General features: G+C 41.2%; 1 protein-coding gene across 4 annotated transcripts in view; it reads right to left on the bottom strand.

Moving 5' to 3' along the window:
• Nucleotides 1–19,002, bottom strand: part of LOC142381846 (phospholipase A and acyltransferase 3-like) — a 36,552-nt gene extending 17,550 nt beyond the window's left edge. The window contains exons 1-8 of one of the 4 annotated variants that reach the window (XM_075467104.1): nucleotides 18,967–19,001; nucleotides 18,582–18,675; nucleotides 17,473–17,515; nucleotides 14,943–14,985; nucleotides 7,980–8,023; nucleotides 7,677–7,770; nucleotides 7,271–7,578; nucleotides 2,945–3,456 (exon numbers count right to left, since the gene is read on the bottom strand). In XM_075467104.1, coding sequence (XP_075323219.1) covers nucleotides 3,391–3,456; nucleotides 7,271–7,578; nucleotides 7,677–7,770; nucleotides 7,980–7,982 — 471 coding nt within the window. In that variant the 5' untranslated portion in view covers nucleotides 7,983–8,023; nucleotides 14,943–14,985; nucleotides 17,473–17,515; nucleotides 18,582–18,675; nucleotides 18,967–19,001 and the 3' untranslated portion in view covers nucleotides 2,945–3,390. Of the gene's footprint in view, nucleotides 1–2,944; nucleotides 3,457–7,270; nucleotides 7,579–7,676; nucleotides 7,771–7,979; nucleotides 8,024–14,942; nucleotides 15,690–17,472; nucleotides 17,516–18,581; nucleotides 18,676–18,966 lie in introns of those variants that run through there. The other 3 variants (XM_075467105.1, XM_075467106.1, XM_075467107.1) reach the window with 3 other exon arrangements.
• Between the last annotated feature and the right edge of the window lie 8,922 nt (nucleotides 19,003–27,924).

The raw sequence follows: 27,924 nt of genomic DNA on the forward strand, positions 1-27,924 counted from the left end.
CATTTCATTTTACTGAAACAGGAACGGGCCACACTAAAGACTTTAATTTAAAAAATATATATTTTCTGGTTTCTTCCTTCTTCGACTGAAAGTCTTCAGTTTGTTCTGGATTCTGAAGCTAAACTTTTAAAACTCTTTCTGCTGGATCTGCTCTTCATTTGGCACCAGGATAAACTAACTGTATCTGTCTGGTTTTTGCATGCTTCCTTAATCTTCCTTCATTATAGTTCATGTGGAATAGATTGTGACTTCTGTTGACACCTTTTTTTGCTTTAATGTGTTCATATATTTAACTCGGCAGGAGAAAGCAGAGACAGAAGTGGCTCATAATAAACAGCTTGATAATGTCAGGTTTTATGGGGGTGTTTTTATGTCCCTTTTGCAGTTTTAATACAGTCTGATCAGCCCTGTATTTGAGGAGGAAACTGTGTTCTGCCACAAAAAGAAAGAGCTCCATCAGTCCAACATGGCACCTGGCAGGAGAACACAACCCAGTGTCCTTCCACAGTTTGTGTGGCAACAATATGAAGAATATCAACAGCAATAACAGAATGAAACAGCAAACATCTGGTTAAAATAATAATATATTGTGTAGAAATGTACATAAATGAGCATCACTTCAGTGTTCAATAGTTTCTATTTTAAATCGTCTGTCAAACATTTATTTTCTTACCTTTTTATGATCAGTGAACTTAATATTTAAACTTTTAAACAGATCAAATGGAGTGAGCAGTTCTCAGATCATAGACATTACATCAAAAAGATGTTTTGTCTGGGATTAATAAACTTACTTTGACCACTCCAATGCACCAAAAGTATCATAAATCCAAGAAAAGTGTAAAACTGCAGGATTAGAAAGCGGAAACGCACTTCAGCTGATGCTGAGCGCCCCCTGCTGGACACAGGAGGGACGGTTCGGTGGATGTGAGGAGGAACAAGCTTTCAGCTGAGCTTGTTCTCTCTGTGTCAAGCTGCTCTACTTTAATAATGTTTTTCCATCAGAGGTGTTGATGGAGCTTTTAAAGGCTGTACTTTGTGCTGATGTGAAGCAAACTTTTCATCAAACTCATCACATCAAAAACTACAAATAAACACACAATTGGATACGAGTAAATCCACCCAAAGTTTTGTTGTAGTACAAAATTAAATATATTTTTTAAAAGACCTTGACCTGGTGAGTAACATATGTCAGTGTGAAGATTATAAATTAGTCCTGCCTTGAAATATTGACCTCAGTGCAAACTATAATTTCCTTATGTTGTGCTATGTATCTGATCCAAATTAGCGCCATATTTGTAGTTCTTTCAAGTTTGCAAAGCAGGGTTTTAAAAACATATATATACTGAATATATCAAATATCTAGTACAGCCGAATTAGTAATTACACTTCATCTATATGATTGACGTTTAAAAAAAAAAAGTAAAGATGTTGGTATATGTTAGATATTTAAACTGTTATTGTAGAAATGTGGTTTTGGGTTAGCAGCTTCTTCAGTTTTGCCAAGTAGGGTTGGAAAACATACATCTAGTAAATATATCAAATATCCAGTACAGCCGAACTAATAAGTCCACTTCATCTCGATGATCAATACAAAGAAAAATAAATAAATTTACTTCAGATACTTTTAGAGCCGCACCATGTAACGTCATACAAAATCAACACCGTACTCGTAGTACTTCCGGTTTGCAAAGAAGGATTATTTATAGAGTCGCAAAAAGACTATACGTATATATTTCGTGCGTATAATATATTTATGATGAATGTATTATGAAAGATACACGTTTGGTCAATAAAGTTGAAAAACAAAAGAAAAGCACATGCCTGATGACAGGCCACCTTAGCAACGTTTTTTTTAAGGCGAGACACTACAGGTGAATAGGGTAATATTTTAAAATAATAGATATCACCATGAAACTTCCTCAGTTGATTACTTATACAAGTATGAAAAAAAAATGTATTACAAGTTTTAGAAATGTGTATGTTTAATTATGCAAATTAGGCATTATCTCATTAAATATGTGCACATAGTTTGCATATATTTCCGGAAGCTAGATCTGAACATATGATAAAGCCAGGTGCAAAATTCTTTTTTCATTTTGTTTACACACAAAATGAAAAGAAAATTAGGGATTTCAGGATATCTGCTTTCATTTCCTAGGAAATTAATTGCCTAAAAAACATCGATTTTTGCCACATTTTTTTATTATAATGTCACATAAATCAGGCCAGGAATTAATTATCAACAAATCCTTCAGTAAATATCTTCAGAATACTGCTAAGTGTATAACTGCAAAGTTTGGTGTTAGTAGGTGCTCCATAGGCTGAGATATTGATACTGGAAAAATACAAATAACTGATTTTGAGAAAACGGCATTTAAAGATTTAAGGAGATACTTAGGGGGAACGACTTGCTTAATTCGTGGGAACTAGATGATTTCATGAATGAGTCTGTTTGTTGACTGGCAGTTGTTACCTCAGTAGCGTCAGCCGCTTGCAAACATGAACAATTCTGATCTAATGTCGTTTTATTTTAATCTAGAAATTAATTACGATTATATTTGTTCGGTCTCTGGCAGAAATCACAATATCTTTCCATTGGGACACCGAGCAGCATTCTTCTGTTGCTGTTTGGATGCAGGGAAATCATTTGAAGCCCAGAGTTGTTTTATGTTGCTGTCGTACTTCTATTTAAGGGAGAACTTTTTAGAATGACAGCCTTCCATCAACATCCACAGAAAGTAATTTATATAAAACATTTTACAGTGAAACGAAGACAAACGTTACTATCAAAATGTTTCTCTTAGTTTTGGAGCATTTGGCAGAGTTTGTAGTTAATAGTGGTAATAATTTCTTGGTGATCAAGTCAGATCAAATCCAGGAATGCTTGTTACTGAAGTTGTTGAAGGGAAGCCATGACGCTCAGGAACTCACTGTAGATGTCAGGTTTGAGTGAAGAGCACTGCTTTATTACAGCGAGAAACATCACATCACAACACAGCAGGTATGCGCATCATAAGTCTGAAGAACCAATTCTCTGTGCCTCATCTGTAGACGTTAAACACAACAGTCATTTCTTAACAACACCATAAAAAAAGAGATGGCCTAAAACTTAGAGTGTATCGAATGATTTTTTTTTACCTAAGGAAAATGTTACAACTCAGGTCCTTAACCTCTAACCTCTGCTTAACCACATAATGTACATGAAAGCTACATCAGGTCACTTTATGTTGGCGTTTTTAATCAAGGGAACGATTCTTGAGAAAGAATATAAATCAAAATTTGCATAACATGTTCTTTACCATGAAAGGGCACAACATGGCATCTCAGGCAGAGAAACTCTTCCATCGGTGAACGCATCATGTGGCGATAGTGACGACTAACTCACTGTGATTAGTTAAATTTAAACTTGCTTCCCAACCAGGAAAGAGGTCCAGCCAACCCACCAGTTGCAACCGTCTGCGGGGAGAAAACAAACACCTTTTAGACAGAGAGTATTTTTCATAGAGAACCTCCATATTAAAGCTTTACTCTTGTGTTTTTGTGCTTGTTTTTCTCCTCACTTGATGGGGATGAAAATCTGATGGCTCATTAATTTATGTGGACTTCCTATGAATATGGGAACAGAGATGCTTCCCCCGTGAGTAAAAGGTCATTTTTGAGGGTTAAAGGCCTCGTCAATCCGACTCCGTGGTCATGCAGAGGCTGTTAAACCTTTCGAAGTTCTCCGTCGGGATGTCGGATACGCAAGGCAGTTCACCTCCCGATCAGTAGGCGGCGCTACGCTAGGCGAGCTAATCTGGCGACGTCTATGGTGAAAGTGGTTGATTGGTTGTTCACCTTCCGGCTCCGTTCCAGCTCCTCACAGTGAACGATGGCGACCGAGAGAGAAAGACTGTTGTTGGAGTTGGAGCTTGTTGATGTTGAAATGCAAATCATTTTGACCAAATGTTGACCGGCACACAGGAAACTCTTTCAAAAATGGCGGCATTGTTGTTGTTCTGGGAGGAAGGAGCTAAACCGGAAAAGTGATTCCAGAAATGATGCTGTTAGCCGACCAATCACAACCCTTGTGGTCTCCGCGAGTCTCCGGCTGTGTTCGAAACCGCCTACTACAGGGGTGGCCAACCCGCGGCTCCCGAGCCGCATGCGGCTCTTTGTCTGGTTTCATGCGGCTCTTATGTTCATATCAAAATTTGCGTTTGTGTTTTTTTTTTTCATGTGCGTGTTCGCTTCGTTTGAGTTCAATACGGCAGCGTTCTCCAACCTTTTTTGCTCCATGGACCGGTTTAATGTCAGACAATATTTTCACGGACCGGCCTTTCAGGCGTGACGGATAAATACTACAAAATAAAATGATACAACTAACACAGACTCTGTGGTATTTAGTAAATATAATAATAAACTTGAATCCACTGTGTACTTGTATGTAACTTTATTAGCAGCGTCCTCCTGACATAACATCCTCTCTGGTCGCTATGGTAACGCTTAAACGTGTCTTCAAAATGCAGCTTTCTTTTTCTCAGTGGTCACAGCCTCTTCTTCTGTCTCCTCTATGGGAGGAAGCTGTCCAAACACGTCTGTTTTTGACTCATTTTGCTCTTTTCGTGGGTTTAATATCAGCGTTGATGCATCACGTGACCGAGACGAGAGCGAGTCAAGAACAGACGGATGTAACGGAGAGAATTCGGTCATTTTTCTAAATAATGTGGCTCTTTGTGGTAACACAGTAAAAAATGCAGCTCTTAGTCTCTGACCGGTTGGCCACCCCTGGGCTACTACATACTTCCATTCTGCATACTGATCGATCAGACAGTATGCAGAGCGTTTACCCACAATGCATTTTGCTCCTGCCCGAGTCGAAATCAGCCGGCCTGAAGCTGATTTCACTTAAGCTCTAAACTCTAGCCCCTTTCACACTGCGACCCGCTACCTTAGCGGGTCCAAATTGCACCTTCGACCCGCGTCGAGCAATGTGAACGCTTGGCGTGTCAGGGTGACCCGTGTCGCCTGAAGCCGAGTTCAGGGGCCGTTGCCTAGTGGCAGAGCGTCACACGAAACACATAAAATGCTGGGCGTGTACAATGACGTAGGCACAAGCCATGCGTCGGAGGTAGGGTTAAATACACCTGTCTGCATCAAATTTTTCAAACAAACGATGGCGGGACACCTTGAGAACTCGTTTTTGCAATGCAGTTCATGGAGATGTTACTTTACGGTGCGTCTTGCTGCGTGGGAAACCGCGCTCTCCCATCTTTCTTGCCAGCCCTTCCAGCAGAGGTCCATCTTTCACCGTCCCCGACATGTGGCGGAAAATAACGTCCTCTGCTCGGAGGCTGAGGAGCTCGCGGACCTCCTTGTCTCCCCAGTTGGCCATATTAAAAAATGTCTCGAACTTGATGTAGGCTAAAACAGAGTAAAACTTGTCCTCACCTGTCGCTGTTGTTCTGAATCAGCTGTCCATTCTGTCTTTTAAACTCCTCACGTCACGCCCACGTCCGACCCGCGTCGATTGTGTTCACATCAAACTCGGCTCGGCAAAAAGACTAGGGTCCGACGCGGGTCGAAAGGCGAGTCGAGTTGACGCGGCAGCCCGGGTCGGCAGTGTGAAAACAACAGCGGACACGCCAAATTCGCGAATTAAACGCGGGTTATTCGGCAGTGTGAAAAGGGCTTCTGTAAACTTTAGCAACATTTGAAACATTTTCAGGGGAGAAAGTAGTCGTTTAGATCCCCAACGTGTTGAAAACCTGACAAAATACCGGCCATTTACAATTTTGTTCCCACGATTTCGGTGCTACTAAAGCTAGCCGCAGTGAGCAACGCACTTCCGGTTATTTTCACAAAATAAAACACCCGTTGCCTTTTATCATAGGGAAAGCCATTACAATACAATTGGTGCTTTTGTTTTGAAAACAGGAAGTGAACCTACCCTCGTTGTAGCTAGCTTGAAACTGCCGTTTTGACAGGAAATGACGATCGGCGACGTCACGATACGTTGCATCTTGGGTAGTTTGAGTATGAGTAGTAATCTCATGATGCATACCCAACATTTCGGCCAATCTAGTATGCATCCGGGAACTTCTCGCTTACTAAAACTCGCATACTAACTCAAAAAGTTAGTATGAGAAGGAGGAGTAGTAGGAGAAGTATGCGGTTTCGAACACAGCCTCCGTCTCCTCAATGGATAGATAGGAATTTTGGCCGACGCACGCAAGCGACGGAGAGCGTCTCCGGGAGGCTCTCCGTGACAACCATAAATCAGGCTTAAGACTTCGTTTTAGGGTTATAATTAGGTTATGTTTAGGTTTAGGCTAATGGTTCGAAGTTAAAGGGGAACTTAGTTTTTTTTTTTTAAACCTGGACCTTATTTCTGACATAAAATACGTTCATCAAACAGTTTGGTGAAAGTCGGCGTCACCAAATGAGCTGTGCTGCAGCGGCACGCGGTGATGACGTCATCTCACTCGACACGTGTGGAGAAAGCTTCCTATCAACCCCCCGATAGCCCCGGATAACAACAACACGGCAGCTCTGAGCTAACAGCTCAATAACACGCGTTCATTCATTCATTGGTCTTAAAGTATAGATGAAATAAAGACAGATAATGCCTTATTTAGAGGCTGTATTGTCTCTGTCCTGTTCTCTCCCGTTATATGGATATACGCCGATCTCCAGTGATCTAAATATCTTCAGAAGGACGCCGACTTTCACCACTTCCTGTTGACCTCTTCACTACCAACAACAACAACAAACTCAGGCATTGGAGAAAGATGGAGAACGCAGAGCCAGATGAAGCTACGTCCCTCTACATTTGGTCTGTGATGAGCTGCTTGTTGCACAAACGCGATGCCCAACGGAGCATTCTCCATCGCGTTGTTTGTTTCTTTCTGACGGCGACAACAACAGGAATATCGTCTCCTTTGACTTCCGGGTCACGACCCCGGGAAAACATCTGGAGCATGCGCAGAACGCAAAGTCTGATTCACCACGTGCTTCAGCGTCTACAAGCAGGTTTAGAGTGACTTTCAACACAGTTATCTCGGGGTCTGAATCCGATCCAATTCTTAGTCAGATTAAGGTGTCTACATGCACTTAATAACTCAGTCTGATTGTAATTTAGCCAATAATCCGATCCTTTCAGTGCCATGTGACCCCACTGACTGATGCGGAATCACAGAATGTCAGTTACAGCTTGAAAAGCTTGTGTGAGAACTAGAGAAAAAACTAAAACGTCCTTTTATTTGGCCAAAATAGCACAAGATGTACGTACCCGAAGTGCCTGACTGGATTCCTTTACCCCGTAGCGCATCTCATTGGCAAAGTGTTCACAGTTGTAATCGATGAGGTCGTATCGCAGTTTTTCGCCCACCTTTGCACGGGCCCTTCTCACAATTTCCTCTGGACTGTAATGTGAGTATTTATGGTCCAGACTGTTGTTGACCACCCAGTCGCTGTCTTCCACAGCGTCTCGCAGCTTCACTTTTCTCACAAAGGCCCCTTTACCGTCTCCACTTCCGCTGCTGGAGCTGGAGCTGCTGGAGCTGGAGCTGCTGGAGCTGCTGAAGCCTGAACCCCCCTCTGAGAAGACAAACCAGATCACAGAAAGAAACTAAACTTATTCAAGTGTGACGTGCTTGTGCACTGTGCTAAAACTTGTGTTTATTGGTGGGCCTCACCTTGCACAAAGTGCACAACAAAGCCTCCGCCAACATAGACAGCCCAGTGCTGATAAAACAATCTGAAGATCTCAATCAAGTCCCCGAGCTCCGGCTGTTTTCCACAGTAGGATTAGAGGATTAAATCAGTTATTTAGAACATTACTTGACTGAAATGGAAATCACAACTTTCAACAAACCACTGACTCGTTCTGTTGAGACCATTTGCAAAGAATAAAAAGTAAAAAATGACAAATTGAAATAATGCAAATTGATTTCTAGAAGTTTGTCTAACAAAATGAAAATAAAGAAACATGTCCAAACCATGTTGGAGTTTCTTCCGTTCGCAGAAACTTGATAGAAAATACCTGCAAGAAAAAGTAATCTTAGAAACCAAATCTTTGTGCACGAGAGACGGCGTTAATGTTTATGTTCATGCAAATGTCCTAATTCTATTTTTCTCTTCTGTAAATGCACTCGGTGCTGCTGATCTGGCATTCAAAGAGTCTCACTCCTTGTGGTGATAACTGCGCATGTGGCTGAGCAAGAACTGAATAAAAAACAGGGTGCAGTTACTTAGAAGTCATTTCAACCGTATTTCTGGTTGGTTTGCTTTCCATCAGCAGAGGTCAGATTAAAGTAGAAACATTTTTTCTCTCTTTGTCATGTATGAAACACAGAAAGAGCAGAACAGTTTGGAAGGGGCTCAAAAGAAGAGGAGCGTCATGAAATGAATTACTTCTTCGTGTTTAAGAATGCAGACACTGAACTTAAGGAGGTAGGTTTGTCTGACGTCCATCTCGGTGCAGAGCTGCAGGAAAAAATATCCTCCTTCTATTATTAACTTGTGTTTCTCTTTCTCAGCAGGAATCCCTGAGCTGGTGTCATCGTACTTGCTGAACACTCTTTTCTTGCATTTTGTTCGTATGAAACAGCAGAATGTAAAGTGCTAGCCGATAATATTAAATATTCAAGGTAAACACAAGAAACTTGTGCTAAAGAAAAAAAAGAAAAAATGGACCAGACTCAGTGAATAATTCCCTATACTCCCTATGATATAGACCAGTGAGCAGTGCTGACCAACATGTCATTGGGGTCATCAGGTGGGAAGCTCCTTTCATCAGTGTTTCGTCTAGTTGGGCCCACCACACCTCCAGGAGGCTAGAGAGTGATCACTGGCGTCCCAGAGTCACTCCAATAATGCCAGCCAACACAGCTCCTCACACCACAACAACCAATTAATTTTTTTTTTTTTCCCAGCCACAAGCTACCTCAGCCTCTCACCAACTGCACACCAGTCACAGCGGGGTGGGGATACAAACCTTGGTTCGGGTAGGGGGAGAAATAAAAGAGGTAAAGATAAGTAGGAATGGGATTCAAACCCTGGTTCGGGTAGGGGGCAATGTTCCCTCTAACTTTTCATGTGTCTGGGCAAACACACAAGCTCCCTGAGCACATTGAGGACCACTGTGAGCAACATCAGATGTTCACGCTGTGGCCACACACCTGTATCACACCTGCTCAAAACCTTCATATCAAGTTACATGGCTTATTAAAATAATCAAATTACAGCAGCAATTTTCATTATTTTACTTTTAATATGGGCCCACTTAAAATGAAAAAGACAAAAATCTTGTTGTTCATGAGATGTGTAGTATGTTATATGTTATATGTAAGAGTCATGCTTGCAGCCTGCATGTTTTGCAGAGTAGACCTTCCTCACTCAAAAAAAGAAAAAGAAAATCACCCAGTTTCACCGCTTGTTCTTCTGTTTGCACATACTCAGGCAGCCATTCCATCCTAACAGAACCGCATTTCTTTTTTTACTTTGGCTTGGTGAGTGGATGTGTTGCTGGCGCTGCCCGTTCCTGTCGTCCACCACACTGTTGTTAGCTAGCTAACCTGCACGACGCGTATGGGCAGGGCACATATGAAAGCACTATCAATGCTACGATTGGCTGCATAGCGTAAGTAAACCGTATCGTATCATTGGCTGAATACCTGTCACACTGCGTTACATTGAAAAATGATACAAAAAAACATTAGGTCTGGTATTAGATATTAATTAATACGTTAATGGTGAATTTTATGCGCTACATAGATTTTCTTGTGCACTGAGAATGTGCGAGCAGTGCGCGACAAAACACACGAGCAGTTCCAGCAGACAAACTCACCTAAACAGTCCTATAATCACTAAAAATGCCAGCAAAAACAAAGCCATACAACTCACTCAAAGCAAACTCACCCAAAATGGCCGCCTGGTTTCAAAAGGCTCACATGGGCCACACCATAGGGCCCCACCCTCCACTTAAATATCTTGAACTTCTTCTTTGCTGTTTCCAAAAGTCTGTTTTCCCTAAGTGCTCCCCCTGCTGGGCCCCCAGCTGCTATTGCTTCTTCTAATCCAAATCCACTCACTGGACTTTAAAGGGATATGCCACCCCCAGGCCAAATTAAGTGTAACCCTACATTCCCGAGACATAAATAAGTGTGTGGGAGCGTTTTCCTGGCGACCCAGGCATTGTCCGAATCTCACAGCACTGACCACTGCTTGGTTACGCGTAATACATACATGCTAGCGTCGCCAGCGTCGCCAATCGAAATATTTCGCCCAACGTGAATTAATTTACTTGATTTACCTTCTAATTACTGTGTGAGTGGTGTACTTTCACATCGAGTGCAAATGACTGTGTAAATCTACACAGAAGGCTTGCTTTGCTCATGTCGGTTTGGGAACTAGTTTCCAGTGCGGAAAACACAGCCGAAGCACACTCCCCGCTACGTCATTGGGAACCCCCACCCCCGACTTCCTCAAACAAACCAGCGTGAAGCAGTCAGGGGGGATTCCCAAAGACGAAGCGGGGAGTGTGCTTCAGCTGTGTTTTCCGCACTGGAAACTAGTTGCCAAACCGACATGAGCAAAGCAAGCCTTCTGTGTTGTTTACACAGTCATTTGCACTCGATGTGAAAGTACACCACTCACACAGTAATTAGAAGGTAAATCAAGTAAATTAATTCACGTTGGGCGAAATATTTCGATTGGCGACGCTGGCGACGCTAGCATGTATGTATTACGCGCAACCAAGCAGTGGTCAGTGCTGTGAGATTCGGACAATGCCTGGGTCGCCAGGAAAACGCTCCAACACACTTATTTATGTCTCGGGAATGCGGGGATACACTTAATTTGGCCTGGGGGTGGCATATCCCTTTAAAGATAAGATAAAGATTACTCATCCAAATCTCCAACCCACAAGCTGACGAGTCGCACATAGACACACACACATGCACACCCATGCACGTGCACATACACGTATATACACAGGATAATGTTCATTAAAAGCGCCGTCTTAACCGTCACTGAGAGTAAAATGAGTAAAAATAAGATATTAAAATAAAATAAAAAAATGGCTTAAAACAGGTTCATTAATAGTACAAAGAATATAAATGTGTTAAATAAGTAATAATTAAATAAATTGGTCAAATACTGACTATAATCCCAGCTGCCCGCAGGTCTTCAGGAAGGCTGTTCCATAAACACTAAAAGATGCTTCTCCGTAGGTTTTAGCCCCACATTAGGAATCAATAAGAAACCTGAGGGAGGCTCATAGACTAAAGGCAGGTCAGATAAATACTGAAGACTAAAACCATTAACAGCTTTTTATCCCCAACATAATGCTGTTTTCACACACATAAATGTTTCCCTCATTTCAGGGTTAATAAACTCAGTTTCCTTCATTTCAGGGTTAATAAACTCAGTTTCCTTCATTTCAGGGTTAATAAACTCAGTTTCCTTCATTTCAGGGTTAATAAACTCAGTTTCCTTCATTTCAGGTTAATAAACTCAGTTTCCTTCATTTCAGGGTTAATAAACTCAGTTTCCTTCATTTCAGGGTTAATAAACTCAGTTTCCTTCATTTCAGGGTTAATAAACTCAGTTTCCTTCATTTCAGGGTTAATAAACTCAGTTTCCCTCATTTCAGGGTTAATAAACTCAGAGTTTCCCTCATTTCAGGGTTAATAAACTCAGTTTCCTTCATTTCAGGGTTAATAAACTCAGTTTCCCTCATTTCAGGGTTAATAAACTCAGTTTCCTTCATTTCAGGGTTAATAAACTCAGTTTCCCTCATTTCAGGGTTAATAAACTCAGTTTCCCTCATTTCAGGGTTAATAAACTCAGTTTCCTTCATTTCAGGGTTAATAAACTCAGTTTCTCTCATTTCAGGGTAAATAAACTCAGTTTCCCTCATTTCAGGGTTAATAAAGTCAGTTTTCCTCATTTCAGGGTTAATAAACTCAGTTTCCTTCATTTCAGGGTTAATAAACTCAGTTTTCCTCATTTCAGGGTTAATAAACTCAGTTTCCCTCATTTCAGGGTTAATAAACTCAGTTTCCTTCATTTCAGGGTTAATAAACTCAGTTTCCTTCATTTCAGGGTTAATAAACTCAGAGTTTCCCTCTTTTCAGGGTTAATAAACTCAGTTTTCCTCATTTCAGGGTAAATAAACTCAGTTTCCCTCATTTCAGGGTTAATAAAGTCAGTTTTCCTCATTTCAGGGTAAATAAACTCAGTTTCTCTCATTTCAGGGTTAATAAACTCAGTTTCTCTCATTTCAGGGTTAATAAACTCAGTTTTCCTCATTTCAGGGTTAATAAACTCAGTTTCCTTCATTTCAGGGTTAATAAACTCAGTTTCCTTCATTTCAGGGTTAATAAACTCAGTTTCCTTCATTTCAGGGTTAATAAACTCAGTTTCCCTCATTTCAGGGTTAATAAACTCAGTTTCTCTCATTTCAGGGTAAATAAACTCAGTTTCCCTCATTTCAGGGTTAATAAACTCAGTTTCCCTCATTTCAGGGTTAATAAACTCAGTTTCCTTCATTTCAGGGTTAATAAACTCAGTTTCCTTCATTTCAGGGTTAATAAACTCAGTTTTCCTCATTTCAGGGTTAATAAACTCAGTTTTCCTCATTTCAGGGTTAATAAACTCAGTTTCCCTCATTTCAGGGTTAATAAACTCAGTTTCCTTCATTTCAGGGTTAATAAACTCAGTTTCCTTCATTTCAGGGTTAGTAAACTCAGTTTCTCTCATTTCAGGGTAAATAAACTCAGTTTCCCTCATTTCAGGGTTAATAAACTCAGAGTTTTCCTCATTTCAGGGTTAATAAACTCAGTTTCCTTCATTTCAGGGTTAATAAACTCAGTTTTCCTCATTTCAGGGTAAATAAACTCAGTTTCTCTCATTTCAGGGTTAATAAACTCAGTTTCTCTCATTTCAGGGTTAATAAACTCAGTTTTCCTCATTTCAGGGTTAATAAACTCAGTTTCCTTCATTTCAGGGTTAATAAACTCAGTTTCCTTCATTTCAGGGTTAATAAACTCAGAGTTTCCCTCATTTCAGGGTTAATAAACTCAGTTTTTTCCTCATTTCAGGGTAAATAAACTCAGTTTCCCTCATTTCAGGGTTAATAAAGTCAGTTTTCCTCATTTCAGGGTTAATAAACTCAGAGTTTTCCTCATTTCAGGGTTAATAAACTCAGTTTCCTTCATTTCAGGGTTAATAAACTCAGTTTCCTTCATTTCAGGGTTAATAAACTCAGTTTTCCTCATTTCAGGGTAAATAAACTCAGTTTCTCTCATTTCAGGGTAAATAAACTCAGTTTCCCTCATTTCAGGGTTAATAAACTCAGTTTCCTTCATTTCAGGGTTAATAAACTCAGAGTTTCCCTCATTTCAGGGTTAATAAACTCAGTTTTCCTCATTTCAGGGTAAATAAACTCAGTTTCTCTCATTTCAGGGTAAATAAACTCAGTTTCCCTCATTTCAGGGTTAATAAACTCAGTTTCCCTCATTTCAGGGTTAATAAAGTCAGTTTTCCTCATTTCAGGGTTAATAAACTCAGTTTCCTTCATTTCAGGGTTAATAAACTCAGTTTTCCTCATTTCAGGGTAAATGAACTCAGTTTCCCTCATTTCAGGGTTAATAAACTCAGTTTCCTTCATTTCAGGGTTAATAAACTCAGTTTCCTTCATTTCAGGGTTAATAAACTCAGAGTTTCCCTCATTTCAGGGTTAATAAACTCAGTTTCTCTCATTTCAGGGTAAATAAACTCAGTTTCTCTCATTTCAGGGTAAATAAACTCAGTTTCCCTCATTTCAGGGTTAATAAACTCAGAGTTTTCCTCATTTCAGGGTTAATAAACTCAGTTTCCTTCATTTCAGGGTTAATAAACTCAGTTTTCCTCATTTCAGGGTAAATAAACTCAGTTTCTCTCATTTCAGGGTTAATAAACTCAGTTTTCCTCATTTCAGGGTTAATAAACTCAGTTTCCCTCATTTCAGGGTTAATAAACTCAGTTTCCTTCATTTCAGGGTTAATAAACTCAGTTTCCTTAATTTCAGGGTTAATAAACTCAGAGTTTTCCTCATTTCAGGGTAAATAAACTCAGTTTCTCTCATTTCAGGGTAAATAAACTCAGTTTCCCTCATTTCAGGGTAAATAAACTCAGAGTTTTCCTCATTTCAGGGTTAATAAACTCAGTTTCCTTCATTTCAGGGTTAATAAACTCAGTTTTCCTCATTTCAGGGTAAATAAACTCAGTTTCTCTCATTTCAGGGTAAATAAACTCAGTTTCCCTCATTTCAGGGTTAATAAACTCAGTTTCCCTCATTTCAGGGTTAATAAACTCAGTTTCCCTCATTTCAGGGTAAATAAACTCAGTTTCTCTCATTTCAGGGTAAATAAACTCAGTTTCCCTCATTTCAGGGTTAATAAAGTCAGTTTTCCTCATTTCAGGGTTAATAAACTCAGAGTTTCCCTCATTTCAGGGTTAATAAACTCAGAGTTTCCACTAAACCTGCTTTGTGAAACGGACCTCAGTTGTGTTCTTATGTTTAAGTTGTACTTAATTTCTAATCATTCTTTATTGTTGTGCTTGTATTGCAGCAACCACACACACACACACACACACACACACACACACACACACATACACATACACACATACACACAGCCCGAAGTGATTGCTGCAACCCAAGATCCTATAGTCTGTCTTACACAGTAAAATCCTAAAACCAACTGGCAGGGAGCCTGTGAAGGAATACCAAGACCAAAGTTAAGCGTTTGCGCTTTATTCTAACCAGTTAAAGTCGAACCATCTGTGAATGATTAAAGCACAAATGACTTCTCCCGGGTCTTTAAGGGACCTTTAAGGGTCTCTAAGTTTGAAGAAGATTGATTTAACAGCTGTGCTGATCTGCCTATCCGACTAAATCCAACAAAAGTACTCACTTTGCTGCTTCTCTTCTGTTCTTCTGTGGTTCTCCTACTAAGACTGAAAGAGAAAGTAAAGGGTTTGTTGGGCTGGAAGAAGGGACTCCCCCACCAGTGGGAGCGGTCATTTCCTTCCTCGGGGTCATTAAAGTAATTCTATAAATGGAAGAAGAATTCTAAAAGGCACTGTCTACGTGCTGCTTATTATCGTTAAATCTAAAAAGAAGAAAGATGTTCCTGAAGCCCACAACAGCAGCCAGGGCCTCTCATCAGAAGCTGTAGCTGCTCCAGTTCTTCAGTCATTGATCATCCTGTTAGACATGAGCCAGTTTAAGCTTTTCGTGGTGATATAATGCTTCCAAGCATCAACAGAAACTGTTTTTGAGGAGTTTTAAAGCAAAGAGGCTGTAAGAGGGGGTTTCAGGGTTAATAAACTCAGTTTTCCTCATTTCAGGGTAAATAAACTCAGTTTCCCTCATTTCAGGGTTAATAAACTCAGTTTTCCTCATTTCAGGGTTAATAAACTCAGTTTTCCTCATTTCAGGGTTAATGAACTCAGAGTTTTCCTCATTTCAGGGTTAATAAACTCAGAGTTTCCCTCATTTCAGGGTTAATAAACTCAGTTTTCCTCATTTCAGGGTAAATAAACTCAGTTTCTCTCATTTCAGGGTTAATAAACTCAGTTTCTCTCATTTCAGGGTTAATAAACTCAGTTTCCCTCATTTCAGGGTTAATAAACTCAGAGTTTCCCTCATTTCAGGGTTAATAAACTCAGTTTCCTTCATTTCAGGGTTAATAAACTCAGTTTCCTTCATTTCAGGGTTAATAAACTCAGAGTTTCCCTCATTTCAGGGTTAATAAAGTCAGTTTTCCTCATTTCAGGGTTAATAAACTCAGTTTCCTTCATTTCAGGGTTAATAAACTCAGTTTCCTTCATTTCAGGGTTAATAAACTCAGTTTTCCTCATTTCAGGGTAAATAAACTCAGTTTCTCTCATTTCAGGGTTAATAAACTCAGTTTCCCTCATTTCAGGGTTAATAAACTCAGTTTCCTTCATTTCAGGGTTAATAAACTCAGAGTTTCCCTCATTTCAGGGTTAATAAACTCAGTTTTCCTCATTTCAGGGTAAATAAACTCAGTTTCTCTCATTTCAGGGTAAATAAACTCAGTTTCCCTCATTTCAGGGTTAATAAACTCAGTTTTCCTCATTTCAGGGTTAATAAACTCAGAGTTTTCCTCATTTCAGGGTTAATAAACTCAGTTTCCTTCATTTCAGGGTTAATAAACTCAGTTTCCTTCATTTCAGGGTTAATAAACTCAGTTTTCCTCATTTCAGGGTAAATAAACTCAGTTTCCCTCATTTCAGGGTTAATAAAGTCAGTTTTCCTCATTTCAGGGTTAATAAACTCAGAGTTTCCCTCATTTCAGGGTTAATAAACTCAGTTTTCCTCATTTCAGGGTAAATAAACTCAGTTTCTCTCATTTCAGGGTAAATAAACTCAGTTTCCCTCATTTCAGGGTAAATAAACTCAGTTTCCCTCATTTCAGGGTTAATAAAGTCAGTTTTCCTCATTTCAGGGTTAATAAAGTCAGTTTTCCTCATTTCAGGGTTAATAAACTCAGAGTTTCCCTCATTTCAGGGTTAATAAACTCAGTTTTCCTCATTTCAGGGTAAATAAACTCAGTTTCCCTCATTTCAGGGTTAATAAACTCAGTTTTCCTCATTTCAGGGTAAATAAACTCAGTTTCCCTCATTTCAGGGTTAATAAAGTCAGTTTTCCTCATTTCAGGGTTAATAAACTCAGAGTTTTCCTCATTTCAGGGTTAATAAACTCAGTTTCCCTCATTTCAGGGTTAATAAAGTCAGTTTTCCTCATTTCAGGGTTAATAAACTCAGTTTTCCTCATTTCAGGGTAAATAAACTCAGTTTCTCTCATTTCAGGGTAAATAAACTCAGTTTCCCTCATTTCAGGGTTAATAAAGTCAGTTTTCCTCATTTCAGGGTTAATAAACTCAGTTTCCTTCATTTCAGGGTTAATAAAGTCAGTTTTCCTTCATTTCAGGGTTAATAAACTCAGAGTTTTCCTCATTTCAGGGTTAATAAACTCAGAGTTTCCACTAAACCTGCTTTGTGAAACGGACCTCAGTTGTGTTCTTATGTTTAAGTTGTACTTAATTTCTAATCATTCTTTATTGTTGTGCTTGTATTGCAGCAACCACACACACACACACACATACACACACACACACACATACACATATACACACAGCCCGAAGTGATTGCTGCAACCCAAGATCCTATAGTCTGTCTTACACAGTAAAATCCTAAAACCAACTGGCAGGGAGCCTGTGAAGGAATACCAAGACCGAAGTTAAGCGTTTGCGCTTTATTCTAACCAGTTAAAGTCGAACCATCTGTGAATGATTAAAGCACAAATGACTTCTCCCGGGTCTTTAAGGGACCTTTAAGGGTCTCTAAGTTTGAAGAAGATTGATTTAACAGCTGTGCTGATCTGCCTATCCGACTAAATCCAACAAAAGTACTTACTTTGCTGCTTCTCTTCTGTTCTTCTGTGGTTCTCCTACTAAGACTGAAAGAGAAAGTAAAGGGTTTGTTGGGCTGGAAGAAGGGACTCCCCCACCAGTGGGAGCGGTCATTTCATTCCTCGGGGTCATTAAAGTAATTCTATAAATGGAAGAAGAATTCTAAAAGGCACTGTCTACGTGCTGCTTATTATCGTTAAATCTAAAAAGAAGAAAGATGTTCCTGAAGCCCACAACAGCAGCCAGGGCCTCTCATCAGAAGCTGTAGCTGCTCCAGTTCTTCAGTCATTGATCATCCCGTTAGACATGAGCCAGTTTAAGCTTTTCGTGGTGATATAATGCTTCCAAGCATCAACAGAAACTGTGATTGAGGAGTTTTAAAGCAAAGAGGCTGTAAGAGGGGGTACGAAAATGTTCATAAATGATGTTGCTGATATGGGATGTCATACAGCTTCATGTCAAAAGAGGCGAACTATCCCTTTAAGGCCCGACCTAAAATCCCAGCTTGACTCCTTAACAATATTAAATCCTCATCAATCTCATCAATGCAGCCAATCAAGTTACGCTCCATTGGACAGATCAGCTCAATAGATATTGAGTAATATCTATTACTCAATTTTACTAACACAAATGGCAAATAAAGTAAACTCACTCACCGAAGCACCATCACCCGCGTTGGTGGACATGGCTGATCTGTCCAATGGAGCGGAACTTGATTGGCTGCCGTTGGATGAATTGAGACAGGGATCGATTACTTCTCCCTGTTGAGTCTGGTTCTATTTCCACTGATTTTTTTTAAGTTCAAATTTTTCCATTTAATTTTTAGATGTTGAATCTTTTTTTACACTCATTTTTGTTTTTATAAATTGATTATTTTTTTTACACTGTTGGTTTTTCAAATTCAAAGTCTGATTTTAATGCTTAAAAATTCAATATTAGAAATTCGTATTCAAACTTCCACAGAAACAGCCATGCACGCTCCTCAGAGTCAGAAAAGAAAGCACCTTTGAGCCTTCACGCTCCCCGTAGGGAGCTCCGTGGCACGTGCACGGCCGACCTAAAAAATAATCTTTAATATCTCAGAAACCAAAGCAGTACAAACTGAGCACTAACCGATCAATCACGTGGGTGGGGGTGTGTGCTTCACTCAGCTGCCTCAGCTGGGTCCGTTTTCAGCGAGCACGCGCTTCTTTCGCACGGGGCGGAGCTTGCAGGGAAACCAAAAACAACGGGACACATTTTGGCGAAGGAAAGGACTGAAATGAGTGAAACCTAAACGTTTGTCAGGCAGGTGGCTGTGTCAGGAAGCACAGAGAAACCTCTCTGTGGGAAATCCGGATCATGAAATACAACCATTCAACTTCTATAAATGTTTAAGAAAAAGAAAATAGTAGACATATATCCAGTCCAGGCGAGTTTTTTGCCCTGAACGACACAAGTTATATAATTAACACATTTATATTACTATCATTTATTTATTCCAACCAAGTTTACTCACCGGGTCCTCCAGCTTACTGCCGGCGGCGGGTGATCTGCTCCGGTATTTTATTCAGGATCTCTGACGTCAGTAGAAAGTATTCTGTTTATGTTAGCTGCCAGCTGCTGTAACAGAACAGGAAAGCAAAAGTAAAAACATTTCCCCCCCTTTTCCTTTTTTCAGACTTCCCAGAACACACGAGGGGAAATTTCCATGTCAGAAAAACATATAACAACAATAATCAATAATCAACCAGAGACAGAGCAAATACAGAAGATTAAAAAAATCTAATAAATAAATATATATAATATATAAATATAAAACTATGTATGTGGACAGGAATAAGGTGGTGAGGTATAAAGGAAAGGCCATGCTCAGGTCCTGTTGGTATTTGTGGTCGGATCCTACCTGGTGGATGTTTCCTGTCTCCTCTTTGAGAGCTCACTGCAGCCACTTTGGCCCAACAGGGGTGTCCAAGATGTCACAAACTGTCTTCTAAATCTGGTGATGGCCCACCAAAACATCTGCTTGTTTTCATCGACTTTTCCTCCACTTTTAATTGTATATTACTGTATAAATGATAAATAATAACATAAATATGTCGTCAAATAAGACTGTCGGGTGTCGTTGGTCAGCAGTGAGGACCAGAACATGCATGGCCCGCAGCTCCAGAATTCACTGATTGGTGGAAGACATCTTTATTAAAGGGATAGTTCGCCTCTTTTGACATGAAGCTGTATGACATCCCATATCAGCAATATCATTTATGAACATTATTGCGGCGTAAAATCTTAAAAACCAATACAAACGCCGCGGCCGGCTAAGACATGGGGTTTTACTACTGAAGACGCGTCACGCAGAACTATTGCACGAATGGTGTTGTTTATTGCTCCATCTCACAAGCTTGTATATAAAAGGACACTTACTTCATTTGATGCATTTCACAAGCCGTGCAAGGATGCCTCTGACAGTGCAAGTTATTATTATGCTTACGTTTACATTTACGTTTACGTTTACGTTTACGGTCAACAAAAAGTTTTTCCCCAAGCTCACCCAGCCGCCATGATCCAAGCTCGTCCCATCACAGCTGAGCTCACCTGCTCATTTAAAGGAAAAACACCCCCAAAGTGCCACCCACAGACACCGGCGACAGCCTCCGCTGACGTCATGCATGTGCACACAAGAAATAGAATAATACAAAGTAAAACAACTCAAAATCAATGTATGGCTCCTACATTCCGGCCCCAAATTATTGCAAGGTAATAATTCACCACCACCACCATAACCTTGTAGGAGACACCAAAATGCAGAGTGAACATACAAGTCAAGTCAAAGTAAAAAGGTTCAAAAAAGAGGTCCATGACTGAATGTCCAAATAATCCAAAAAGGTCTTCACTGCTCTTCTGCTTCCTGCAGAAGGCAGACTTTGGTTATCGGCCTGTCCAAACAGCTTGTTTTAGTTTTAATCCGTACACTTCGAACCAGTCCATTTTTATCCGGAACAGCAGTCACAATTCTTCCTGTAATCCAAGCACTGCGAGGTGCCATATCGTCCACCAGCACCACGATAACCTTCTGCAGCAGAGCGAAGTCCAGACCTTTCACCAAGTGAGTGTGCTCCATGTCGCCTCCCAGAAACTTGGACTCCTGGATCAGCTGCCACCGTTTCTCTGCCTCGGCGGTGGGTCCGGTGGGTCGGTAGCTTTCACTTCTGCTCTGACGAGCCATAAGAGCCGTGGCTCGGTAGCTCGCTCCTCCTGAGGGATAGTAGCGAGAACTGTGCGTCGGTTACTGATCCATTTATTGAGCTTAAATCCACCTTCAGCGCACAAGGCAGTCAACTCTCCACATAAAGACACAGCTTCCCCTTCAGAGCCAACAGACACCAAACAATCGTCAACATAAAAATGGTGCAGTACGGTGTTAATAGCCACAGAACTGAAACACTTTTTATTGTCCTCAGCACACTTCCTCAGGGCAAAACAGGCACAACTAGGGGAGGAAGTAGCACCGAACAGATGTGCCACCATTCTGTACTCCACCAGCTCCTGACTGCAATCTCCTTCAGGCCACCACAAAAACCTCAATAAGTCAGCGTCTTCAGCTGGCACCCTGACCTGATGAAACATGGCCTCAACATCTGCCATGAGCGCCACAGGTTCTTTGCGGAATCTCGCAAGGACTCCCACCAGCAAACTTGTGAGGTCTGGTCCTTGCAGAAGTTGAGAGTTCAAAGATGTCCCTTGAAATGTGGCACCGCAGTCAAAAACCACCCGCAGTTTTTTCTTTGCCGGGTGATACACCCCATGGTGCGGTATGTACCACAACCTTCCGTCACAACGGTCCAACTGCTCAGTTGGAACTCTCTCCGCAAAGCCATTAGCCAGCATTCCCGACATAAATGTGGTGTAGTCAGAGAAAAAGGATGGATCTTTATTTAAACGTCTTTTAAGGCCCAATGCACGCTGTACTGCAACTGTCTTATTGTTTGGCAATTTGAGGCATCTTTGTCTTAATGGCAAACCAATGCTGTAATGACCGTCAGTGAGCTTGGCAGACTCCAAGACGAACTCCATGAAGCGCTGATCTTCCCTTGACAGACCACACTGCTCATTCTGCAGGCTCTCGGGGAAATCCACTTTCAGCTGCTTCTCCCAAAGCTCATCAAGCCTCGCCACAGAGATTCTATTGACTGTGATATCTGGCTGAAAACATTGTTCACTGATCTGGCAGTCTCCTCGAAGCGGGCCAGTCACAGACCAACCCAGGATGGTCTTAGTAGCATAGGGGCCTCCATCCACTGCACGAATCACCTCCCACGGTTCCAGAGCTTGAGGTACATTAGTGCCGATCAGAAGGTCTACATCTGCGTCAATCTCTGGGATTCTTATATGTCTCAGGTGTGGCCATCTTTGGAGGTCTTTTGAGTGTGGTATGTTCCCTCGATTTACAGGCATGCTCCTTTGTGTGAACATCTCGGGTAAGCCACAAAAGGTGTCAGAATCCAACCCAGCCACTTCCAGATCAGTCAACATGTAGCTGTCCACCACCTTTTCTTGTCCCATTGTTCTGAGGAGTATTCCCAGCTTCTTACCAGTCAGATTCAGCCGGTTCATTAATCGTTCTGTGCAAAATGAGGCAGTACTCCCCGGATCCAAGAATGCATATGTGATGACAGTCTCCTGTCCCCTTTTGGACTTCACCTGGACAGGCAGAATAGAGAGAGCACAGTCCTGTTTACCGGCCCCAGTCAAGCCACTGGACTGCACAGAAACCACTACACCTTCTCTGGCCACTTCCGAGCCATCATTAGCCTGAGTTGAGCTCTTTTGTTTTGCGTTGGAGTGGATATGCAACAATGTGGGGTGCTTAAGATTGCATACTCTACACAACAAACGTTTTCTGCAATCTTTACTCATGTGCCCAATGCACAGACACCCGAAACACATCTTATTTTCCTTCAAAAAAGACATCTTCTCATTTTGTGTCCTTTTGTCCAAGAGAAGGCAAATATCCAAACCATGTCCAGCTCCACAAAACGGGCACACTTTACCATGTGAGCTCTCCTTATTGTTTCCAGGATCAAATTTATTCTTGGCAGGTGCTACAGTCGTGGCAAAACTACTGCCTCTAGCTCTTAAGCTAGCCTGAGGTTTTACCAGTCTTGTGTCTTTTCTTCCGGTCACAGGTGTATCTTGTATGTTTCCGAAAAGCGGGTCACTTGCAATTTTGACTTGCCTCTCCACAAAATCCACAATGTTAGGAAATGTGGCTCGATGATGGAACTTCTCCTGAATATCACAGGCCACACTCCTCCACCGATCCCGCAGCTTATAAGGCAGCTTTTTCACGATGGTCTGCATATTTGTAGGCACGTTCAAGTCACTTGCAGTGGCTCCCATCGAGTTACAACATTCACGCAGCAGCAGACTGTAGGCCTGTAAAGCCTTGATGTCTTCAGCCTTAATGATTGGCCATAAAAGCACTTTATCCATGTAGGCGGCAGCCACTTTGAATGGGTCACCAAAATGCTCCAGAAGTAATGACTTTGCCTTGGTGTATCCATGGGAAGATGGCAGATATTGGCAGCTTCTGACCAAATCCTTGGGCTGACCTCTAGTATATTGCTCGAGGTAATACAGACGGTCCTTGTGACTCTGTGTTCTTCCTTCAATGTTGTGCTCAAATCCTCGTATGAAAGTTTGGTACTGCAGTGGATCTCCATCAAAAACCTGCAGATCTCGCTTAGGTAAGAGGAAAAGTGACTGTTGTTCAACCAATAAAGATGTTATTTGATTTTGCCTCTCCAAAACAGTGAGAAAACGCTGCTCCGAATTATTCTCCATTGCAGATGCAGCTGGGTCCAGCTGAAGGTGAGGACGTGATGGATGTAACGCACCTTCAGGTGATGCATGCAGACCAGCTCCAATCCTAGCAGTGGGCAGAGTGGGCAGAGCAGTCACAGCAGTGGGCAGAGCAGTCACAGCAGTGGGCAGAGTGGGCAGACCAGTCACAGCAGTGGGCAGACCAGTCACAGCAGTGGGCAGAGTGGGCAGAGCAGTCACAGCAGTGGGCAGAGTGGGCAGCTCCATTTTGTTGTGCGTCTTGGGCCTCACAGCAGCATAACTTGAGGGCAAAACAAGATCTTCAGCCCTCATGGTCGATGGCTGTGTGGTGAGCTCAGGCACAAACGCTGCAGCATCAACATTTAACTGCGTTCTCTTGCTTTCCTTCAAATAGGAGTTCATCCCATCCGACCTAGCAGACCTGCGTGACACACGAGACCCTTCTGAAGCTTTTAACACGCTCACCTTAGCCATGGAAGCTGCCAGCTCTATATCTAAATCCAGCTCCTCCTTCTTTCTTCTCAAGAGTTCCTGCTGCTCCTCCATTTTCCTCCTCAGTTGTTCCTGTTGTTCCTGTTGCTCCTCCATTTTCCTCCTCAGTTGTTCCTGTTGCTCCTCCATTTTCCTCCTCAGTTGTTCCTGCTGCTCCTCCATTTTCCTCCTCAGTTGTTCCTGCTGTTCCTCCATAGCATGCTTCTCCCTCAGCAGCTTCTGACGAGCCATAAGAGCAGCTGTTTCAGCCTCAGCCCTCCACCTGGCTGACGATGTAGAGGACAAAGATTTGCTCACCCCTGTACTGCATTTCTTTGATCTCCCGGACACATTAGATACACTGTCACTTGGTCTAATGTCATCTTCAACTGTGTTATCCATATATTCATTGTTATTTGAAACAGACCCCAAACATGGTGCAACAGCATCCTCTGCTAGTGCATCTGGGACATCTTGCATTTCAAACAGCCATTTATTTGCTTCCTCCACAAACGCAGTCTTATGTTCTCCAACACTGTGAAACCATGTGTTTTGGTTTTCTTGTTCTTCCGGCGGGAGCATAGGAATCACAACACTATGAAGATGAGTTGCTTCTATGAACAAACTTGAAATATTTTCAAGATATGATTTTACCCTTTCAGCATTGTCAGCACTTTGCATTAGGCAATTAATTTCTTTTATTACACCTTTGATCTTTCTTACTTTAGCTTGGCGCTCTTCTTGGAGCTTTTCCAATTTAAGTTCAAAAGCCTTGGGTGTAAGTTTTGTTTGTCTCTTCTCACTCATTTCATTTCCAACACTTGACTCCATTTTTTTTTTATAAATCACAAAATTAATCCAAAAAACACATCTCAAAAATAGCTGCTTTACTGACCACACAGCGCCTGTGTTTCCACGTGAAAAATGTACAATGCGTTGTCGTTCCCTCTAACTTTCCAGTGGAGCTAAGCTAACTCAACCCTAGTCTTCTGTGCATACTAGCAGTGGGTATTTATGTACCTAAATACCGATAGTCTCGAACCAGACTGATCGTCTGAACCAGAACTACGGCGGTACTCCCAAGCACAAAGCTTCACCCGCTTGACACACGAAAGAAAAACTGCAAAAGTCCCAAACAAATAAACCAGCACATCACCTTATGTGAATATACCGCTTAGCCTAGCAGGGAATACATTCATGCATTGACAACAAATCTAATCCAAAATGTTTACTGTAACTTTCAACGGAGGCGAGTGTGACGACAAAATGAGTGTAGTAGCAGCAGTATTGTGAATGAATGGGAGTCTAGCGCGCATTCACGTCTATGTTTGTAACTGGGAAGGCGATCTCAAACATCCAGCGTATCCCGACATTACACTTAAATCTGCGTTTAAACAAAACCTTTTTTGTTGACAAATTATTGCGGCGTAAAATCTTAAAAACCAATACAAACGCCGCGGCCGGCTAAGACATGGGGTTTTACTACTGAAGACGCGTCACGCAGAACTATTGCACGAATGGTGTTGTTTATTGCTCCATCTCACAAGCTTGTATATAAAAGGACACTTACTTCATTTGATGCATTTCACAAGCCGTGCAAGGATGCCTCTGACAGTGCAAGTTATTATTATGCTTACGTTTACATTTACGTTTACGTTTACGGTCAACAAAAAGTTTTTCCCCAAGCTCACCCAGCCGCCATGATCCAAGCTCGTCCCATCACAGCTGAGCTCACCTGCTCATTTAAAGGAAAAACACCCCCAAAGTGCCACCCACAGACACCGGCGACAGCCTCCGCTGACGTCATGCATGTGCACACAAGAAATAGAATAATACAAAGTAAAACAACTCAAAATCAATGTATGGCTCCTACAAACATCTTCTTACCCCCTGCTGCGTCCTGTGAGCAGAGTTCCAGCCTCGTTTTGGTGTTGATGAAGGAAGTCCGGCTAGTTGGCTGGGGTTTAAAAAATAAAGCGTTTTGCTTCTCAAAACAATGTGCGTTCAAAAGAGTAATACATTAGCATCACAAAATCGTTCTCCAGAAAAAGTCAGACCTCACAATCGCTTGGCGCTATTTTTGCCTCCCTTCATATCAATGTGTTCAGCCACCTAGCGATAGCCGCGCCTGTTACGGTGTTTGCTGCTCGGTCTGCACAGCAGGCAGTGATACGAAGGGAGAGAAAATAGGGCCAAGCGATTGTGAGGTCTGACTTTTTCCTGGAGAACGGTTTTGTGATGCAAATGTATTACTCTGTTGAACGCATATTGTTTTGAGAAGCAAAACGCTTTATTTTTTAAGCCCCAGCCAACTAGCCGGACTACCTTCATCAACACCAAAACGAGGCTGGAACTCTGCTCACAGGACGCAGCAGGGGGTAAGAAGATGTTCATAAATGATGTTGCTGATATGGGATGTCATACAGTTTCATGTTAAAAGAGGCGAACTATCCCTTTAAGTGTCGAAAACCAAAGAGATGACCATTGATTTCAGGAGGGATTTCTCAGATGTCTCCCATGTTGTAATCAGGATCCACTTTTATTGTACGTTAAGAGGCTTAAATGTTGATATAACCTTCGTGAAACTGGTTTAGTGTTTCATTGAAGCCGGTTTGGGTCGCTTGGTGTTGCAGAGCGTTGGAAAGGTGGGCAGGAACATCCTTAAATGACCTTTTCCTTCTGTGCAAGGCTCAGTCCATTTCATCTGACCCCCGTCACTTTCTTTTTAACCCCCTTGTAGTGTTTTTACTTCTTTTATCACTAACCTGCATTTTTATTTGCTTCCTTTTTCTTTCTCTTAACGTACATTTTATCCGATGTGGGACTGATTCACACATTCTTCTTCTGTTACTGCTGCTCAACACTAAATTACCCCGACGGGGAAGATAAAGATTACATGGACCTGAGGAAAAGATAGAAAAAGTGAATAATTATCAAGTTATCATCACATTCTTAGGATGAGAGATGTTGACTATAAAAATGTTAATAACAGTTATTATAGGACTGGGCAACGATTAAAATGTTTAATCTAATTAATCACATGATTTCCCTGATTAATCACGATTAATCGCATTTGTACGCAAAATCCAAAAATGAATCCAAAAGTAGTGTATAGCTTTTAGCATTTAGTTTTATTTTAAATGTGCTGCCATATGAATGAAAGTGCCATAACATTTGTTGTGCAAACACACTTTTAACATCAGCATCTTTCTGTAGTTTTTATGTAGAAGCCTCGCTCCACTGTCTGTTTCCTTGAATGACTTGCTGCTATCAGTTGTGTGTTTTGCCTTTAAGTGATATTTTAGACTGGAACTACTACGCTGAGAAGACAATTCAACTTGGCTGTAAATGCAGGAGTTTTTTTAACATTTATTTTGAAATACGTGCTTTTATGTTGAAACAAGTAAAACAGGAAGTAGCGCCGGTTAGCTCTGTGAGCTTCACACAGAGACCGAGGAGCACCTGTAGCGCTGATGTTACCTGCTAGTTTATCTTTATTTTATTACTCCATGCTTCGTGGTGTTTGCTGTAACTGTGTGAATGTGATGCATTCAACAGACTTTTACAATAATAAATCCTGCGTTAATGCGCCATAAAATATTTATCTGCGTTAAATAATTAACGAGTTAACTCGCCCAGCCCTATATATAACCAAAACCAATCATTAATTTTAACATCAACACTAACAAAAACAGTAGTAATAGCCATGTTACTATGATTATTTATAAAAAAAACCCAGTTCTAATAATGATTTATTAATAATAATAATAATAATAATAATATCCTTATTACCAGTGAATGATCACTGTTAATGTGTCCCTGGCACTCTACCACCACGGACCCCAGACAGGTCAATCGAGTAACTGGGGGGAGGTTGGAGCCTATCCCAGCCTCATTGGGGCGAGAGGCAGGGTACAACCTGGAGAGGTCGCCAGTCCATCTCCCAGGAGAAATATGCTTTATCAATTTATGATAAATATAGATATGCATTATCAATAATAATAAAGCATATCTATAACTATTGCGATCATGGAATTCTTAATCAAGATAATAAATAGCTATAAATGTTGTGTGGATGTTAAAGATACTGGTGGTGTGAAGTTAACCTGCATGTTAATATGTACAGAGGTGTGCATGTGCACACTGAAATGTTAATGTTGCC

Source organism: Odontesthes bonariensis, chromosome 6, assembly GCF_027942865.1.
Source record: "Odontesthes bonariensis isolate fOdoBon6 chromosome 6, fOdoBon6.hap1, whole genome shotgun sequence".
NCBI lineage: Eukaryota > Metazoa > Chordata > Actinopteri > Atheriniformes > Atherinopsidae > Odontesthes > Odontesthes bonariensis.